Raw genomic sequence first — 21,805 nt, forward strand, 5'->3', positions numbered from 1 at the left:
ATTGGACACTTGCATTCCGTTAGGTTAGATAAATATGTATTTGTATGTACTTAATATAATGTGGATCTTTCCTCATGGTTCATATAAGCTTGACCATTTTGCATCCTTCCTTAAAATTAAAGTCTTCCAAAAAGCAGATACCACATCTTCTCCATAGAGGCATAGATTCAGAGCTGGAAGGACCCTAAGCAGCTATTTAGTCAAACTTTTTATTCTACAGATAATTAAATAAAACCCCTTCATTTTATAAATGACAGGATATTTTGATTGATTTTTTAAAATGACGTTTTTATTTAATGAGGAAAATGAGACCACAGGCGATTCCTACTGTGTAGGATTTGAACCCACTTGATCCCAATTCCAAAATTTAATATTTTTTTCCACACAATCTCTCATGATTGCAACATTTACTTAGTACTTTAAGGTGTGCCAAGTGCTTTACATATATTATCTTGTTTGATCTTCATAACAACTTTGTGAAGTGGATGCTATCATTATTCCCATTTTACAAATGAGGAAAGTGAGACTGAGTTTTAGCAACTGACTCAGAATCACACAACTATGTCTAAAACAGGATTTAAACTCATCTTTTCTGTTTCCCAAGTTCCTACTCCATACAAATATACCACTTAGCTGTCTTAATGGTGATATATTGAGTGTCATGAAGACTTTCTTATTTGTTGCTATTAATTATGATGAAAATATGAGATGTCATATTGTCTGTCTCTCTTTTTTTTAAATGCTTCAGGACCTCTTCCACCTCCTCCACCTATAAACAGAAATGGCAATGCTTCCCGAGCACTGCCTTCTACACCTCAACTGCCTTCCAGAGGTGGATTAGAAAACCAGAGAAGTAGCCCAAGGCCTCCCCTTCCTCCAGACAGACCTGGCTCTGGAGCTCCACCTCCCCCACCACCTTCATCTTCAATGAGAAATGGCTTTCAAGACTTATCATGTGAAGGTGAGATATGATCTCCACCTATTTTATATGTCATTTGACCTGTTTCTGTGTAAGATGCAAATCATTAATAAATAACTTAATTCCCCCCACCGCCTCAGTGATTTTAGGGTTCCTACAGTACATCACCCACAATGACTTAAGACTAAAGATAATAAGGGCACAATAAAAGGCAAATGATTTTCCCTTGATCTATATAATCTTTGTTTGCTTCTCATTGTAGCAAGATGGAGAATTATAAGATTCTAGGATCTTAAAAAAACCTGACTTTTCCTCCCCGTATTTCTAGACAGTTTGCAAAAAAAGAAAGAGGCCAAAGAGGTCACCCCTTAACAAATGTCATGGTTATAAGTCAATGAATCATGCTCCTTTGGATATGATTCTGGTACCCCAACCCAGCACTTTCATTTATTTTGTAGCTGAAATCATAATCAATCATAATTCGGTGAATCTATCAGATATGGCTTCCTTAGGGAGTGGTAGGCTGATGTGCTAGTTAGCAAATATCTTTTTTTTCTATTCAACAAATATTTATTTGGCATTTAAATATGCAGTTCACAATACTAGATGAAATTAGAAATACAAAGATCATTTGGAGGGAAAAGGAATCTCAACCTCCCTCTAGTCTAATCTCTCTATTTTGTAGGTAAGGAAACTAAGACCCAGAAAAACAATTGATCAAGATCAGCAAGATCTCAGCTTCTTTCTTTTGTTTATATACATATACAATTTTTCCAGTTACATGTAAAACAATTTTTTTTACATTTGTTTTTAAAACTTTGAGTTCCAGATTCTCTCTTCCTCATTGAGAAGGTACATGTGAAGTTATGTAAAACATTTCCATAAAAGTCATGTTGCAAAAGAAAACAAAGATCTACCCAACCCCCCAAAAAATCTTAAGAAAATATGCTTCAATCTGTATTCAGACACAATAAGTTCTTTCTTTGAGTATGGATGGCACAAGTCCTTCAGAGTTGTCTTGGATCATTGTATTGCTTAGAATAGCAAAATCATTCACAGCTGATCATTCCACATCATTGCTATGATTGTGTCCACAGTACATTTTATTTTTCATGAGTTCCTGGAGGACTTTTCAAGTTTTTCTAAGCATATCCTGCCCATCATTTCTTGTAGAACAATAGTATTTCATCATAATCACATACCACAGTTTATTCAGCCTTTCTAAGGTGATGGACATCCCCTCAATTTCTAATTTTTTGCCTTGAGAAAAGAGCTGCTATAAATGTTATTGTATATATAGATATAAATATTTTTTATTTCTTTTGGGATTCATGCCTACTAGTGGTATTGTTAGGTCAAAATATATGCATGATGCAAACATATTTTAGTATATGTGCTATATTGAATCTTTGTTAAAATGTTGTTAGCTTTTCTTTTATATATATAAATCTAAAGTAGTTTGTGCCCAATTGTGTCTGAATTTCATTAAGTATCTTTGGTTAAGTTAATTCTTGTAGCAGATTGCCTAGTATTGACAATACCATTTGATTTTCTCTCAGATGAGTGGGAAAGCAGATTTTACTTCCATCCACTATCTGATTTGCCGCCTCCAGAGCCATATGTTCCAATGACCAAGAGTTACCCCAGCAAAGTGGCAAGAAATGAAAGCCGAAGTGAGTATTTACCTAAATGTGCTTGAGTGATTTAAACTTGGAACTTACTGGAATAGGTTTTATTGTTGGTAACATCAGGTTGCCATTACTCAAGGGGGAGATCTATCAGATGGGGAAAGAGATGAAGAATTTTCTTTTGGGACATTTGAATTGCTTATCCTCTAGTAATTGGATAATTTCCTCATAAAATGAGGAGGAAATGAATATATTCAGTGTGCCCTCTATAGACAATTCTTTTAATAAGTTATCAATTTAGTATGCCTGTGATTTCCTAGTAAATTGAAATTTTATTAGATTGTATGCTTCAGTAATTCCATCTCCATTTTGTCCTATTTAAAAAGGCTGCACAAAATAGAGCCATTTTATTTTCAAGAGAGAAGAAATATATTGGTCAAACTTTGTATTAATTAAAGTAGTAACTCCCTTTCATATAGTCCTCTTCACAAAGAGATGCATAAATGTGAAAGATGGGAAAATATGAGTAAACTCAAATTTATGAAAGTAACTATAATTTTAAGAGGAAAAAAAAGTGCTTCCAAAGGAAAAGCTAGGATCCAATGGGCTAGCTAGCAGCAGCTTTCATGGTTAGAAGGAGATAAATGTAAAAGCTGAAGGAGTTAGCAGCTGATTAGTTTGGAAGGAATGAGGGAGAGGAAGAGGCAGAGATGACTGAAGTTTGGAATCAGGGTGATTGTTGATGCCATACACAATTTGAGAGAAAGAGCATATTTGGGTGGAAAACTCATTATTATCTGGCTATCTCAACCCTAAACACAGCACTGTCTCAGATCCATTCCCAGAAATAAATGAAAAGGTCTTTAAAGAACCCTGATACAGCTATCACTAAACACTTCCACTAAAAGTAAATAATTTCATCCATAGAGTAAGCCATTCTACTGTCACTCATAGTCCATTTATTCTTCCTGACCACATAATTCTTCCCAAGTTTGGTTAATTAGTTTTCCACCACCTCCTACAGATTAGAGCTAACAATAATGAGTGACAAGTGCTTAAAAGCCTGAACACTGACATTGAATAGAGGTGACAGGTGACAATCTCATGTCAAATGAAGAGACAAAAAACTAAAAAGTAGACTTAGATTTGTGCTAGTTATTAATACACAGAATAATAGATGATAATAATAGTTAACATTTACGCAGCACTTACAAGATGCCAGGTGCTTTGATCTTATTATTTCTTTTGATCTTAAAAACCCAGGAAGGTGTCACTATTATGCCCATTTTACAGATGAGGAAACTGAGGCAAAGAGCACTTAAGTGATTTGCTTAGGGTCACACAGCTAGTGTCTGACACTGAATTTCAACTCAGATGCAGGGGATCTGTGCATCGTGGCACCACCTAACTGGTAACACTGAGATAGCAAGGTTTAGCAATTAGGATCTATGATCTAGTACTCCCAGAGAAGCTTCTTCTACTGAGGCAGGTTGTCACCTTTTCAGCAATTTATAATCTTGGAGACCTGTGTAGAACACACAGTAGTTGTGACTGGTCCAGGATCATGCAGTCAGCGTGTATCTGACTTAAAATTCCTAACTTTCAGTTAGAACTGAGAACCAGGCTACTTGGCCCCAACCCCACTTCTCTATCCACTGCACCACACCAACTCTTCCTGAGTTACCAAGAAAAAGTTAAATGACATTTGGTACTCCCTATTTTGTAATGATCTTTTTTGGTTTTCTGGGGGTCTTGAAGCAGCCTTCCTTCCAGCAGAGCAATCACCACAAGAGAAGCCAGGTGTTAAAGTCCAAGGTCTTTATTGCCTCCTTCTCCTGGTGCTCAGATAGCTTTCTCGTGGCGTTCAGAGGGGACTTGGTTTCAGTGGAGAAAATGCAGGAGGCCAGGCCAGCCACCAGGAGGCTGATGAAGATGGAATGAATCTCTCTCCTTGGCTCCGAGAACAGTCCGCTTGTCTTCTCTTGTTCTCACTCTGGCTGAGGGTCCCAGCTTATATGCTCTATACTGAGTATAAACCAATCATCATATCACTAGGAAACCATTATTTGTTGTAAGATTAAATCAATCATACTGAACTTAGAGAACTATTAAGCACCATGTTAAATTAGATAGCCATTGTATCATCAATTCCACTGAATTAAAACCTTGTAAGAATCCTTATTTCAGAATTCTGACCCATAATATTATTAAGGAGAGTGACTAATGTGTTAGGTCTATTTTTGCCAAAAATACTTTAAATAAAATGAATTTCAAACACTTGGAATTCACTTATCAGGACAACTCATTCCCTGACAATTCCCCCCAAATGAGACAATGCCTTGTCAGACAAATATGGGACTTGTAGTTCTTGGTAAGAAATAAATCTCTGAATGAGGTGTAGCCCGGCCACTATTGCACATCCCTATCATAAGACAGAACTTTGATAAGAAAGATATAATTGTATATCTTTCCTTTGGGGCTACTGCTATGACTGGGTATATGTAAAGGAATTCGAATTTTGTGTCTCAGAGTAGGAGAGCCTGAATATCGTCCCTGATTTCATCAGAACATTCTTTGTCCAGTTGGAACATGATCTGTGTATTTAAATCAATTGCTAAGCCATCTTCCAAACTGAAAGAAAAGAATTGTGCCAAGGGTGCTAAGTCACCAAACCTCTTATTACCTGTCCCTGACCCCCAGGTAACTTTCTAAGACTATTATTTAGAGATTAGTTGCTTATGGAGGGACTTTCCACATTGGGAGTACCCTATACTCTGAAGGCCAAAGCAAATGTTTTGTGTTTTATGGACATTGTCCTAATAAAGCATAATTGGTGGGGGGGATATATAATGATTCATTGGTCATCTGCTATTATCTGTGTCATTGAGTAAGCAATTCTTAGTTACCTTTGTTATTCCCACATAGACAGCAAAACCTCACAGGAACTTAGATTCATAGTTGAAGTAAGTCGGATCTTAGAGAGACCTCAAGGTCAAAATCCCTCCCCCCCCTTTTTTTACAAGTGAGAAAACTAGGACCTGGAGGATTTAAATGATTTGCTGAGGGTTACATAGCTAGTAAGTATGTAAGTTGGAACCAAGTTCTTCCTGATTTTAAGTTAGGCACTCTCTATTATGCTAATTCCTGGAGGAAACTCAGGTCTATTGCTATATCTCATTTTGGTTACAGAGTGGAATGTGTATTGAATAACAACAAAATATAACTTTGTTAAAGTCAACCCATTTGTGAAAGCTCCCTGAGATGGCTCTCCTATGATATATATATATATATATGTATGTATATATATGTATGTATATATGTATATATACATATATATATGTATGTATATATGTATATATACATATATATGTATATATGTATACACATAGATAGATAGATAGATAGATGTGTCTATGACAATTTCTTAGAATTCCTTTTTAGTTTATTAGTCCCATTTTGTGGGGAGACCAAACACTCTCTTCTATTTCCAGAAACCCAGTTCTAATAACTATAATAAATATCACTTATATAGTACTTTAAGGCTTACAAAATGTTTTACATGTGTTATCTCATGAGATAATGATATTTTACAATTGAAGAAACTGAGGCAATCAGATATTAAATAACTTGCTTAGGATGACACATCTAATAAGTATCTCAGACAGTTTTGAACTCAGATCTAATTCCATGTATTGTTATAATTAACTATTATTGTTAGATATTACTATGTTACTATGTTGTATTAGATATACTATATTATATTACATAAAAACATTACTATACCAATTAGTTTACTCTGTATCCTAATATATTCTTGTGTATTCTCATTTATCAAAGAGGGATGAACAGAAAGCCAGGGATCAGTCATGGAGGCATTTAACTATAACAGAAAAGCCCATCTGCCTTGTGACCAGCAGCAATCCTAAGGATTTTAAAAGATATTGCTCTAGTGTTACCTGATGGCTAATCATTCTTAAGGGATTTTCATATTTTATCTTGACTTTATAAATGCTTAACAAATATTTATATAATTGAATTGGCAAGGAAATATCATTGGCTTGTACATATTCTCAACAAGTCAATAGACATGATAAGCCACCTTGTCTATTCAATAACATATTTTTAAGCCCCTGTTATGAACAAGGCACTGGGTTAGACACAAAACTTCCCCAACCCTGCTTTTAAGGATCCTAGAATCTACTTCTGCTTCACTCATTTTTTACTAACATAACTGTGAGTTTGCTTAAAGTGTTGGGTCAGCAGTCTATAATTACACAATTGTCCCTTAATTTTTGTGTGGAAGAAATTTAACATTCTAACCCACTTCTTGATTTTTCTTTTATCTTTCTTTTCCTCCTCTTCATCTTTGAAGGTGGCTCCAACAGGAGAGAAAGAGGAGCTCCTCCACTTCCCCCAATCCCCAGGTGAATGGGATGGCCAACCTGCCCCAGCCCAGTTGCTGTATTTACCTGAACTGAAGAGCTGCTTCTCTTGTCACCGTTGGAAAATCAGCCCCCTCACCCTACCCACGTTCTTGCCTCTTTTTTTGTGTCCTCCTTCGAGTGGCTAAAGGGTAAACAGTGGGGCTATTAGGATGCATGTGGATTTTGTGGATTTACCACAAATCAAGGAATAAAATACACCTAGAGTTTATGACCAGTACACATATATATATTGTGTGTATGTATGTATGTATACATATATGTAAAATATATAAGTATATATGCATACAAACATACATGTATTACCTTTAAAACTATTACTTGCTTCAGGTGCTACCTGCAGGTAAAGCTTCGCATGACAAATTGCCAAGTGATGAGAGTTTTAAAATTCATGTTAGCAGCTTCTAAAAGAAATCTCAGCATTTACTGCCTATTTGCCTTAAATCTGTACTTCTTAAAGTGTATTCACTTACCTAAGAATTTCTGTTTCAAAAGAATACTTGCTTATTTAATTTTTCTCCCCATCATTGCATGCTTGGCTTACTTCCTACTTCTATGAACCACAGACCACTTAGGGAATATACTGAGTTTAGGCTCAAATACTGCTTTTATCCTCAGCACATTCAGCCCTTGGCAATCTAAGGTAGGGTTTGGGAGATAGAGGATTATGCTCTTAAAAATATCTTTTTTTTTTACAACAATGTACCACAATCCCACTTTAAAAAAAAAAAAAAGACAGCCAATAAATGCTTTAATAATTAAAAATTAAATTAAAAAGAAGTTAGTATCCCATATTCCTTGTTAGATGGAGAATTGATAGCTAAATATTGTTTTCCCCTCTTCTCCCCAAACACATACACATACACACATCATTGGCCAAACTTTAAATTCAAAAACTTGGTGAGTATTTCAACATAGAATTTGTGTTCATATGGAAAGTAGCAATTGAAGAGAAACTGAAGGTTTATGAGACTCCCTGATTCAGAGCTAGCTGGTTATTCCATATCTATGTCTGCTAGATTCCTGCCATACCAGTCTGAAGCAACTTTTGCCTTTCCTTCTTTCTGAGGCAGTTTTCATGAAATTTGCCTGGTATAAATCCAAATGATGACCCAGAGTGAAAAGGAGAAAAAGTTAGGAAAATATTGCATCAAATGCTATTCTTTAAAATGTATAAAAAGAGAAATAGATTTGAATAAGTAAGCATAAGGGCCTTGAAAATCCAAGGCTGAGGCTTATTGAAAAAAGAGCATTTTGAAGGAATAGAACACTGGAAAATGAAAAATATTTGTAAAAAAAAAATTATATGAAGGAATCCATTATCTGAGAGCTCTGTGAATGAGTCTTAGATAAGAACTATAGGAAAAGCCAGATGTTCCTTTTTCATACAATTTTGTTTACAAAACCTTAATAGAAATTTTTATCTTAAGATAGAACAAAGGGGAGTGGAAGGGAAGGGAAAAAATTTCCATCTAATATTTTATATACTTGGTTGTATCTAAAATTGTTTCATATATTTGTTGTTTTTTAAAAGCACATTAATAATAAGCATATAAATCTACCCAAATTTTTATTACAATATCAATTTGTTACTCACAAGTTACTGGTTAACAAAAAAAATTCAAAAACAAATTGAAAAGATTCATTCATGTTTATAGAATAAAATATTCTCTCATTTATGTCCAAATATATATATACCAGGGGTATATAATGAATTATTAACTTACCATTTTGAATGCACTGTGTTTTTTATGTGTCTCCTTGCCAAAGTCTTGGATTTGACACATGATTGGTTGTTCTTCACTCTTCTGCCTCACACATATCTGCCAGGCAGTAAATGCTGTTTGCCTGCCCTGAAAGATTCAAGGACTGAAGAGTTATTGCAAGGGCTGGGCCCAATATGTCCAAAAGTGTATTTTTGTTATGATCTATGATGTTTGGGGAATTTATCTACTGAACTAAATCATCTTATTTTGAAAAGCTCAGAAAAGATGTACCTAGAAAAATGAAAAGAGCATTGTCTCTGAAGCCACAGGAGTGGGTTCAGACCCCTACTTTCAATTTACTTCCCCAGGCTCTCTGAGTTGCCTCCCTATGTGTGGTCTTATCCTTTGAGCTGATTTTGATACATAACATCCCTATGATGAAGACTAAAATCAAGCTTCTGAAAGTGTGGCCCTTGGTCTTCATTGTAAATATATCGAAGAGAAAAATTTGCAATAAAGAAAATGGTCCAGGTTTTGTGAATGGAGCAAATACTCAGACCTTTGAATTCTATATCCTAGATGTAGCATAAATTTGAGCATTTCAGCTCAAAGTCACCAACCACCTGGAACTAATACATTTAGAATGTATTTTTAAACAATGAATTTTCCAGTATTCCAAGGATCTCTTGCTTGCTTTCTTAAAAAAAAAAAAAAAAAAAAAAAAAAGAAAAAGAAAACAAAACAAAACCCTTTTTCTAGCCAAAACTTCTCATAGCATCTCTATGGTAAAACTACAAAAAGAAAAGAAAAAGAAAATACTACTGCAAAAAGATGTAAAAATCAGCATTTTTTTCTTCCCCCAAATCTGAGATTACTATGTCTGTTTTCATTTTCTATAAAGTTTTAGTTATATTCAAGATGCAATACAGTATTTTAACATTCATTATATCATTTTATATTAAAGTATATTTACAGTATTAAGATTCAGTATTCAGTATTTATTTCACTATGCATTTTGTTTAGTAAAAAAGGGTGAAGCAAGAAAAAGAGTTTACTCCATTGGTGCCTTACTTTGTGATTTTAAAGAAATCAACTTTTTTGTGTCTATAGCATATTAGTAAAAAAAAAAAAAAAAAAGTTAGGCTTTGTTATTTCAAATTTAATACAAAGTATGAGAATTTCTTATGTTCTGTTAGTAGCACAAATAGGGTGATTATTGAAATGCCCAGTGAAGTTCACTTTTTCCTACTTTGCAGTCAGGAACTGTGGAAGGGCAAATGATAAATTGTTTTCATAGCACTGCACTGTAAACATGCACATTTTGATATCTGTTCCTTGTTGAGTAGCTTAAATGATGGAGCCCAATCTTTTTTACAGTGATCTGCGCTTTTAAAAATTAGCCAGATAATAAATAAAATCAGAATGATCAAACATAAGTTGGTGGTTTTTCTATAAATATCCATACAACAACATGGGAAAATCGTGTCCATTTTCTGCCTTCCACCATTGAGTCAGGTCAGGTTCCCCACAGAAACACAAAATACGTGTGTGCAATTGGGTTAGTATTTCCTGGCACTCCATTCTCATCTCTCGTTGTTTGGGGTTTGTGGTTTTTATTGTTGTTTGAAGATCGATGGTTGTGTGGGAAGTCATATGTGAAAATTTTTTTAGAGCAGATGTTCATGTCTTCCTAGTATAATAATACTAGAAACATAGGACAAAAATAAATTTGGCAAACTGGGGTTTTTATAACATCAAGAGCAAATAGAGAAAGCCACCCTCTCCTAGCATGTTGGTCTGACCTCCTGAAGCTACATTATGAGAGCACATGGACAAGAGTGACATAGTCTAGAGAGACACAAATGGGGTGGCAACAATCTGCATGATTGAAGGGAATGTACATATCAATGAGATCACAGATTTATGGGATTATTAGATTGATGAAAATTTGAATAATTTGAAAATTATTATCAATTCAGTATTAATTATAGCTAGATATCTAGCTTCCTGTAGCAGGATCATAAATTTAAAAAGCAGATAAAAATATAACAAAAAACCAATTTTTTTTAATTTTTAAAAAAATAACAAGCAGATCATAAACAGTCTATTTTGACATATTTCCAGATTAAGCATAAGCCAACTTACTTTGACATTTGGATGGACAAGGGTCTGTATATATGTTTCTTCATCTTCAAGGACAGACTTTAGCTAGCATCTTTATCCCCATTACCTAGAGCAGTGCCCTAAAGCTTGTAACGGGACCTTCATAAATTAAGCCACTAGGTGGCGTAGTATGCTATGTATTGAACCTGAAAAGCCAAAATTCTCTTTTGCATTTTTGTCTCTAGTGTCAAGTCGGACACACTAACTTGACTCTAACATAGTGATGATATTTTGGTCCTTTTCAGAAATGAAGGACAACAGCCAACCAACTAGCCTAGTATACAGCAGATACATAACAAATGCTTTTTGCACTGAATGCACTCCAATCCGTACTTGTCAAAGAATCCCCTCTATAACATACTTGACAAGAAGGTGCTCAGCCTTTGCTTAAACACCTTCAGTGAGAAATCCCCTATTTCCTCCTGGGATTGTATGCTCCTTTGTACAGCATGAACTTAAATCCTTTCATGATATAAGTTATCCTTCTCAGGATGGTCTTCAAGTTATCAATGTCTTTCCTAAAATGTAGGATGGAGAATTGGATATGTCATGTGTGTTCTGACCAAAAGATTGTGGATCCTATTATATCATTAGTCCTGGATGCTAGGTTTCCCTTAATGTACCCTGAGATTGCATTAGCTTTCTTGGTTGCTAAATCACATTGTTAAATCAGTCTAATAATAATAATTAGCAATTATTAAATACTTGCCATGTGCTAGAAATAGTGGCTTTTACAGATACTATCTCCTTTGATCTTCACAACTGATGCTATTATTCTTTCCATTTTACATTTTACCTTGAGGAATCTGAGGCAAACAGATTAAGTGATTTGCTGAGGGTCACACAATTAGTAAATGTCTGACAACTCTGAGATACCACTATAAACCTCTCATATTGGCTAAGATGACAGCAAAAGATAATGACTAATGTTGGAGGAGATGTGGAAATGGGACACTGATTCATTGTTGGTGGAGTTGTGAATGAATCCAACTATTCTGGAGAGCAATCTGGAACTATGCCCTAAGAGTTATCAAACTGTGATACCTTTTGATCCATTAGTGTTTCTACTGGGCCTGTATCCTAAAGAGATCTTAAAGGAGGAAAAGGGACCCACATGTGCAAAAATGTTTGTGGCTGCCCTCTTTGTGTGTGGCAAGAAACTGGAAAGTGAATGGATGTCCATCAGTTGGAGAATGGTTGGGTAAATTGTGGTATATGAATGTTATGGAATATTATTGTTCTATAAGAAACAATCAGCAGGATGATTTCAGGGAGGCCTAGAAAGACTTTCATGAACTGATGCTGAGTGAAATTAGCAGGACCAGGAGATCATTATTCACAGCAACAGCAAGATTATACAATGATCAATTGTGATGGATGTGACTCTTTTCAACAATGAGATGATTCAGGCCAGTTCCAATGATCTTGGGATGAAGAAAGCCATCTACACCCAGAGAAAGGACTGTGGGAACTGAATGTGGATCACAATATAGCATTTTTATTCTTTTTGTTGTTGTTGGCTTGCATTTTATTTTCTTTCTCATTTTTTTTCTTTTTGATTTGATTTTTCTTTTGCAGCAAGATAATTGTATTAATATGTATGCACATATTGGATTAAACATATTTTACCATGTTTAACATATACTGCTTTACTTGAGGGGGAAAATTGGAACACAATGTTTTGCAAAGGTTAATATTGAAAAAATATCCATGACTTTGTTTCCCCTGAGGCTATTGGGGTTAAGTGACTTGCCCAGGGTCACACAGCCAGGAACTATTATGTGTCTGAGACCAGATTTGAACTCAGGTGCTTCTGATTTCAGGGCTGGTGCTCTATCCACTGCACCATCTAACTTCCCCCAAGCCTATCTTTTGAAAATTAAAAAGCTTTAATTTAAAAAAAAGAAGTAAATGTCCGAAACTAGATTTGAACTTAGGCATTCCTAACTCCAGACAGCTAAATGGGGCAGTAAATAGAGTTCCAGGCCTGGAATCAGGAAGACCTAAGTTCAAAGCCAGCTTCAGATATTTACTAGCTTCATGACCCTGGACAAGTCATTTAATCCTGTTTGCCTCAGTTTCCTCATATGTAAAATCAACTGGAGAAGGAAATGGGAAACCCCTTCAATATCTTTGTGAAAATAACCCAAATGCAGTCATGAAGATTCAGACACAACTGATCAACAACTTTTTAATTCTACCTGGTGCTTTATCTACCACACCTCTTAGTATAAAGTCCACTATCCCAGATCTTTTTAAGACAAATTTCTGTCTAGCAATTTCTCCTCCATCTTGTACTTGTGAAAATGATTTTTGTGAAACAATTGTATTTATTCTGATTAAATTTCATCTTGTTAATTAAACTCAAAATTCAATATTCTAGTTTATCAAGATCATAGTGCTTAGCACATATTTGGTGCTTAATGTTGATTGGTTGATTGAATTTGTCCACTGCATGCAGGCAATCTCAGGATGTATCAGAAGCCAATATCTTCATTAGATTCTTGGAAGTGTCTCCTTCCTTCATCTCATCAACTATCTTGACTTTCTGATGATAGTAACAGTATGAGTCTGTTATGTCACTAGTGCCAACAGAGGAGGTGATGATCAGAAGTTGGCAGCTAAAAATTCAGAAATAGAACTTGGGGCTAGAAGGCTAGATTTAGAAGTTATGAGGTTAAAGATTGCAGTTGAAGCTTAGGAGTAGATGAGATAACCAATGGAGAGAGTAATGAGAAAAGAAAAGAGAACTGAGGATAAATCCTTAAGAAGGGAGTAAGAGGAGCCAACAATGGAGTAAGAGGAGCTAGCAAGAAAGTAAGAGGAGTTAATAAGGGAGAATAAAGGGGAATTCATAAAGACAAGAGACAGGAAAAGAGTCAGGAGTCATAGAAGCCAATATAAGACACTTAATTTAAGTATAGAATGTTATCTTAGAGAAAAATTTAATAAGACTCAAGCCAAAATATTTTTCTTAGCTAATTTTAAAAAAATGAAAGATCCTGTTCTCTGACACTTTCAATTCAACAAAGTTTTGCTGAGTATACTATCTTTAGTCTAGGAGTAGCCCTACTTCTGTGCTAACCACTATTCTTTTTTTCTGTGCTTCAAGTCAATAAACATTTGTAGTACCTACTATGTGCCACAAATTGTACTAGAGATGTGAAGGAAGACAAGAAGAGCCCCTGCCCTCAAGGAGCTTATAATCTGTTGGGGGAGACATGTGCCAATTTCTGTAATTCAGTGTAAGGTCTTCAAAAGTTGCTATGACCAAACAATTTATTACCCTGCATTCAATTTAGTGACAATTTAATGAAATTTTTACAACTATTTATTGTTTTTATATGCAAAGCATTATGTGAAGAGGCAGTGATAAAAAGTAGGAGTAGATAGAGGAAAATTAAAGTAAAAGAGAATACAAGTGGCTGGGGGAGTGGGTAGAGCTCAGTGGAGGGTTCGTGAAGGTAGCACCTTAGCTAGGTCTCTAAGAAAGTCAAACATTCCAAGAGGTAGAATTGAAGAAGTACCTTCCAGATTTGAAGGGTGACTTATGAGATTCCATAGAGTAGAAGACTTAGGCAATGACCAATAACCCAGTTTGGTTGGAATGTAGAGCTCATGAAAAGGAACAGTATGAAATAGTTTTGGAAATGTTAAGCGGGAGTTTGTTGTTGTTCATCCTTTATTTTCAAAGAGAACTAATAGCATCACAGAATGATGTCTTGACTTATGGATGAATTGGATTTAAGTGAGGCAGAGCTACACAAAGTTGTCAGCCTCAATCTCTTCCAAAAGTCGTCTAGATCCAGTGGTAAGACAAAATTCTGACTGGTGATGGCCTGGGATACAGTGGATGACCTTGGCGTTTGACCAAGCTCTAAGCATCCTACAACATTTGCTTCAGTCATCTTCATGGCATTGGAATAAATTGTTCTCATCCAGCCATGAGCAGGGGACCTTAAATACCAACCTAAGGAGCTTGTTTTACTTTAGAGGCACTAAGGAGTTACTCAAAGATTTTTGAGGTTTTGACGTGATAATAGCCGTATTTGACAAAGATGATTTTGGCAGCAGCATGTAAAATGAATAGAGGTGGGGAAACTGGAAGCAAGGAAACCAATTAGGAGCTTTTAGTTATAAAAAATATAGCTAAAGTTATAGTAATCCAATCAAAAGGTGTGATGAGGGCCCAATTTAGGATAGTAACTGTATAAGTAGAGAGAAAAGTAAGGATCTGAGACAGAAAAATGATGTGTAGACAGAATCCTAGAATATCATCTACCATATAGATATTTGAGCTAAAAGGGCCCTTAAAAGACTTTGAGTCCAATTCCCTTATTTTACAGGACAACGAGGTATAGTTACATAGCTAGTAAAGCATCTGGATTAGGATTTGAAGTCAGGTTTTTCTAACTTTTTCTAACTTTAGGTCTAGTAGTGCACTCCATCACATCTGATCATTAACTGAATTTGGTGAGTGAATGAGGAAGAAGCTCCATCGTATTTCTGAGGTTAGGAACCAGGGTGATTGGATAAAAAAAATAAGATAATGCTTCTATGAACAAAAGGAGAAGTGGAGGGGATTTGGGGAAGGGGAGAATAGTGAATTCAGCTTGATTTTGGAAAAATTGAGTTTGAAGTGCTTATTAGAGATTTCAAAAGATATCCCACATGGGATAGGAAGGAGAGAATATGCGAGAAGGATTGTTGTTTGTCCTTTCTTGGAGAGGACCATGACATATAAATGAATTGGATTTAAGTGAGGGAGGGCTGTGAAAAGTCACCTGCCTCATTTTCCTCTGCAGAGCCTTTTGGGTTCAGTGACCCGATGTAGATCAGGATGCCTAGAGATAACCCTGAATGCAATGGGAGATCTTGGTCTTTTTAAGCTAAGATCTTCAACAGGTCTCATTTTGACTAAGGCTACATCAATTCAGTGGATAAGGCTGAGTACCAATTGAGACAAAGAATCTCCTCTTTCACCTAGTCCAAAAAAATCTAAATAAATGAAGGAATGAATGAAAAAATGAACCTGGCAGGGGAAGACCCTCAGGATTTCTGGCCAAAGCAGAAATGACTGCTGTTTCATTCAATCTGAGTCAATCAGGACCCAAACAATGACCAAATGGGGCTTGGAAAAATGTGAGCAACAAGCTAATGATAACAAACCATTTCATTCGGTATTCATTCTGATCCAATCAGGAAGAGTTTCTATAATGGCCAAGTTATTGGAGGAAATATGTTTCTTAGTATATGATTTTCATATTGGGATCCATTCTAACCAAGGTTGAGATTTTGGGAGGAAGCTCCTCAAGATGTCAGAATCAAGGTCTAAATAGAGATATATCTTTTCATTCTCAGAGAGTTAATCAGCCAGTGTTTTAATTATGCATTACTGAACTTACTAAGAATACTGATGTTTGAGAAGTAAGTTCAACATCTGGTATTTCTAGGGTATGAGGATGCTACCATGATTTATGACATTACTCCATACCTACTTGATGTTTGAACAAGAGCCACCTTTACCTCAACTTGTGCTTTAGAGTGTCATCAGACATAGAGTCTAAAGACCAGTATATCTTTTGACTAAATTCAGTTGAAAGAGGATAATTTCCTAACTATAACTTTAGCTCAAAAAAGGAACAAGTGAAAGTAGAAATTCTATTTTAGCATAGTACCAAAAGCTCCAACATAGGGAATAGGTCCCTACTAAGACAATTTGGTTAGTGGTGTCCTGGGCTTGAATCAAATTAGTTCACTATTAATTTAGGTTTGATATTAGAACAAAATGAGATACCTGTAGTATGTTCATTGTGACTGTTTTAATATTTTTCATAATTCATATGATTAACACAAATTTTTATTATAGTTTTTTATATATAAAACATGCATGAGTAATTTTTTAACATTTATCCTTGCAAAAATTTCTGTTTCAATTTTTCCCCTCCTTCCCTCCACTCCCTCCCCTAGATGGCAGGTAGTCCCATACATGTTAAATATGATTAACACAAATCTAATACAAAGTATGCCTTAATTATGGCCTTTCACATATGAAATATTATATAACAATAGTCAAATGTATAGGTTGCATGTTCTTGTAGCGTTAATATATGTCAAGGAAGAATATGTCAGCAGCATATTCCAAGTATTGCATTTTTTCATGTATATCAAAACTAGATTTACAATAAAAAAGCAATTTTATAGCAACAATGCAAATAAAACATTGCAATGGCTTACTGATGAAATTTCATCAGTGATACTGATATTCATCAGTAAATTATGTCTGGCTGTAGGAATAACCATTATTTCTACTTGCCTGATGCATTATAAGTAAATCTGGTCCAGTGATAGAAATATAAGCAGAGAGGTCTTGGACCTTCTCCCTTCTGAGGGCAATGTATGACTCCACGAAAAGCAGGCCTTAGTCATTGGCTTTATTGAAAGGGATTATCTGGAGGATCCAATGATCTCTTTCTCAATAAGTCTAATGACTTTTTCTCACTCCCCATTTTTCTTGATCTCTGGTGATTACCTTCTTGATATGTTCTCTAGTTTTTCATTCTCTCCTTTTTTCTGATTCTTTACCTTCCTAAACTCTCCTTCTCAGTTTCCTTTGCTTAATTTTCATCCATATCATGCTAATTAACTGTGGGTGTTTCACAAGTCTCTGTCTTAGTCCCTTTTGTATCTCTGTAAAATATTTCACTTAGTGAACTCATCAGCTCATGTGAATTCAATTATCCTTGTCCAATTCTAACCTCTCTCCTGACCCCACCCCCCACCCCAGGCTCACATCCCCAACTGTCTAATTTGGCTGTCCTGTATATAGCTTAAAATAAACACATTTAAAACCGATCTCATTATCTTTGCCCCCCAAACACTCTCTTCCTCCTAACTTCTCTATTGCTGATAAGGGAACCACCATCCTCCTATTATCTAGGCTCACAAATTACTCCCCTACACATCCTCCCCTTCTCAGCTAATATGTTGTTCAGTCCTGTTCCTTCTCCTTTTACAATATCTCTCCTATAAGCTACTTTTTCTCCACTGACACTGGTACAGATGTTCTCACCTCATTTCTGTACTAATGCAATAGTCTTCCTTCCTCGTGTCTCTGCCTCTACAGTCTTCCACCCTGATGTCAAATTTATCTTCCCAAAGTATAAGTCTGACCTTCCTATTCAGTATACTATAATGGCTCCCTCCTGCCCCCAGGATAAATATAAAAATCTTTTACCTAGCTTTTAAAGTCTTTCAAAATGTGATACCCTCTTGCCTTTCCATTCTTCTTTTGCCTTATTCCTCTTCCCCTTCCTCCATCCCCAACATATCCCGTGATCACCTTATCTCCCTGCTGCTGTACTTTGTGCAAGATATTCGATCTTCTGACTCCAGACATTGCCACTGGCTATCCTCCAGGTCTGAAAATCTTTCCCTCTTTATCTTTACATCTTGATTTCCCTGGCTTCTTTCAAATTTCAGCTAAAACTCCACTTTTTACAAAAAGCCTTTCCCCAATCTCCTTTAGTGCTAGTTCCTTCCAACAGCTGACTATCTCCAACGTATCTAACACATATGTGGTTTGTACATAGTTGTATGCACATTTCTCCCTCAATTAAATTGTCAGCTCCTTGAGAAAAAGAAATGGGTTTTTATTTGTTTGTATGTTTTTGCCCTTTTGTGTATCCTAGCACCTAGCACAATGTGTGACATGTGGAAAATAACTCAATAAATTCTATTTGACTGACTACCTCAATCCAACTTTGCAAATTTCAAAAGATCAGGAGTGTTTGTAGGATCCCAATTTTATAATCAGCTAAGCTCAAGGAGCAAGAAGGAAACTTCCAGACTCAGAAGGCTTCCAGAACCCCCTAACCTTTCAAAACACACCTTTGATACCGGGGAATGACAAAAAAGGAGAGAGAATGGGAGGCAAAAGACCAAGGTCTATTTCATGGGGCCACATGTCCACAGCATCATCTATCACCAGTTGCATTCAATGAAGGAATCAAAGAGGGGGAAAAAAAAGAATATCATAGGCTGACTGAGACCTTTTGAAATACCCATCTAGTTTCATAACTGTGGCTAATTGAAAAGGCTTCTCCTTACCCTATGGCTTAGAGGTCAGAATCAGTTAAAAGATGTGACTGGGGGTGGGAGGGATAGAGGGGTGTTGGTGGACATGCATGCATGCATGCACTATGGTCTCTCCAAGGTATTTCCATTATACTCAACACTGGGTCAGTCAGAGAGAGTCTTCCGCACTTCTTATACCTGAGAAGTTGCATGGATATTTACCAGGGCTCAATTAATAGATGGTTCCCTTCAGATAAAGGAACATATTTAAACTGAAAAGAACCTTACAAGTGATCTACTCCATTTTACAGGCAAGGAAAGGCAAACCAGGGAAGAGAAGAGAAGACAATTGGTCACACATACATAATAACAGAATTCAGGATTTGAACTCAGATCCAAATCCATTATTGTTTTCACTGAGTTATGTGGCCTCTTCATACTCTGTATTCATCACATCAATTGGGTTGGGTGATCATCAAACTGATCAGACTCTTTATCATCCAAAAGGGACGCACAATGTGCTACAAGTAGAAAAGAGGTCTGAGTTTAGGAAACAGCTCCACTTTGGCTAAAGCAGAATGAATAAAGACATTTACAAAATAAGATTGGAAAAGTAGTTTGGATCAAGATTTTGGAAGGCCCAGCCTTTTTTCCTACTTTTTATTTGTCTTTATCTTAAGGAAAAAAAATGTTTTTAATGTTAAGGATTGCTCTTTAAAATACCACCACTTTTGATCAGTCTCACAAACATAGCTTAGTGACTAGTGAGGAAACATAAGTTCCAAAGGTTCCGTTTTAGTAGTTAATAATGAGTTGTAAATACCATACTTGGCAGTAATGGTGTAAGATTAAATTACAGGCTCCAAAGTAGACTTTTGCCCCTTAATACTTAGAATCAGCACTTCCATTTTGGTCTGCCCATTTTCTTGAATATCAAATATTTCCAGGGTGACTTAGGTTTTTGGTATGTTTGTGTACAAAGAGAAAGGTGTGGAAGGATCTCATCACCCAACCATACACAAAAAAGGAGGAAATATCACAATGTTAGTGGTAGTAAAACCAGATGCTTATATTGTAAAGACTTGAGGCACAATTTACTTAGATCTTATCTAGATCTTATTAGTACTTTATCTTTCAGCTCTTAATGTCATGTGTAACATATGAAATATATCATGTGAAGTAAAATTTTCAACTTCTTAAGTTTTGGGGGGTTGGGTTGAGGGGGAGTGGTGAACTTTACATCCAATTCAATTTAACAATGTTTATTGAGGAACCACTATGTGAAAGAGATAGGGGGCAGAAAGGGTAGAGGTACTTTACAGTCTGATAAGAAATATCAACCTTTTTTTTTAACTCATCTTCTCATTTTACCAGGTACTTCCTTTAAATGATTTGGGTTGTCTAGTTGAAATTTAAAAGTGATTTAGAGCTGCTTTTTTACAAATTCAAACCCCCTTTTCTACATGTCAACCCTGCTTTATCCTCCCCCCCAGTATAACTAGGAAGGACAATTAAGGAACCAAAGAAACAGGAATCCCAAAGTACGTGAGATCAGCTCCTAACCATCCAAAAAGGCCAATTATCAAAATTTCAACGTGAGTATTTTCACCTCAGAAATTGGCTACAAATGAGAGCTTAATTTTTGATTTGTTGATTGCATAGATTTAAGAAGGTGATTGAGAAAATATTAATGCAGCTTAAAAGGTTTTTTTTAGAGAGCCAGTTTTCAAATATTAGTGTACCCCTGTACTTTCAGAGAGATTAATCTGTCATGTAATTGGGACAATTAGCTTGTTGTCTTTGTCTGCATTTCACCATCCTAAGGAAACAGGGTAATGAAAGGGAAAGAATGCCAGAATTGGAATCAGAAGACCTGAATTCAAATCTGGCTCTGAGACTCATTACCTATGCAACCTTGCAATCACTTCTTTTTCTCTAAGACTCAATGGAAAGAGACCTTTTTTTGTATATTTCTAAAGCAATGGTAATACCGTTTTTCAATTTCTTCCTAAGCTGTATTTAATTATTGTATAATTATACTTGAAAAAGAAAAGATGACCTTAGTTTTTCCCTCAATGATAGCATATTATTTTCCAAAATTCTATGAAATAATGAGTATGAAATATTTTGCCAAGCAAAGCATTACATAAATGCCACTTGTCGTTATTTAAGAAAAATTAAACTATCAATAGACAGTTGAGGATATTAATAAGGACTGGAAACAAGTGCTAGACTTTAAGTACATTACTATATTGAAATTAAATGAGTAAACATGTCCTTTATGGCAGTTCATTCTTTGAAATTATTCTCAGTCCTATTCCTTCTTTTCTATTCCTACTGATACCACCTAAGCCTAAATCCTGGTTCCCTTGTTGCTGGATTATTGGAAAAACTCCTCCTAGATCTCTCAGATTCTTATCTCTTTGTTCCAATCTATCCTAGATTCCATGGTTCTTCCTAAAACACCGATTTTATCATTTTTTCAATTCCTTGATCAACTTGCTATTATGAAATTATTTAATCAAGTTGATTTTCTGTTCTACCTCAACTTATTCTTCCATTCCAGATCAACTGGTCCCACTGTCCTCCTAACATGCCGTTCTCCTTCCTTCATACTATTTTCTTTTCTGAAGAACAATACCCCCTCATTCTTTCATTTCTTCCTTCTTTTATACATTCATAAACACTCATTGCCTATTATGCACTGTGTTAAGATGTCAGTGGAGATATAAGAATAAATAAAATATAATCCTACTCCTCCAGAAGCTTATAACAAAATAGAGATAATAAAAGATATATATGCATATATAATTATGATACAAATTAGATTTGCTAATATCTTAGATCTTCTCAGAGATTTAGGTTTCACTG

At 35.6% G+C, this 21,805-nt stretch overlaps 1 protein-coding gene across 12 annotated transcripts in view; it reads left to right on the plus strand.

The window, feature by feature from the left end:
• The window catches only part of WIPF1 (WAS/WASL interacting protein family member 1), a 158,959-nt gene extending 151,190 nt beyond the window's left edge, over positions 1-7,769 (plus strand). For all 12 annotated transcript variants that reach the window (XM_074303057.1, XM_074303063.1, XM_074303064.1 and 9 more), the window contains 3 exons: positions 749-961; positions 2,479-2,592; positions 6,920-7,769. In XM_074303057.1, the coding sequence (XP_074159158.1) occupies positions 749-961; positions 2,479-2,592; positions 6,920-6,975 (383 nt within the window). In that variant the 3' untranslated portion in view covers positions 6,976-7,769. The remainder of the gene's footprint in view (positions 1-748; positions 962-2,478; positions 2,593-6,919) is intronic.
• Positions 7,770-21,805: the final 14,036 nt, after the last annotated feature.

The sequence above is a fragment of the Sminthopsis crassicaudata genome, chromosome 3 (genome assembly GCF_048593235.1).
Source record: "Sminthopsis crassicaudata isolate SCR6 chromosome 3, ASM4859323v1, whole genome shotgun sequence".
Taxonomy (NCBI): Eukaryota; Metazoa; Chordata; class Mammalia; order Dasyuromorphia; family Dasyuridae; genus Sminthopsis; species Sminthopsis crassicaudata.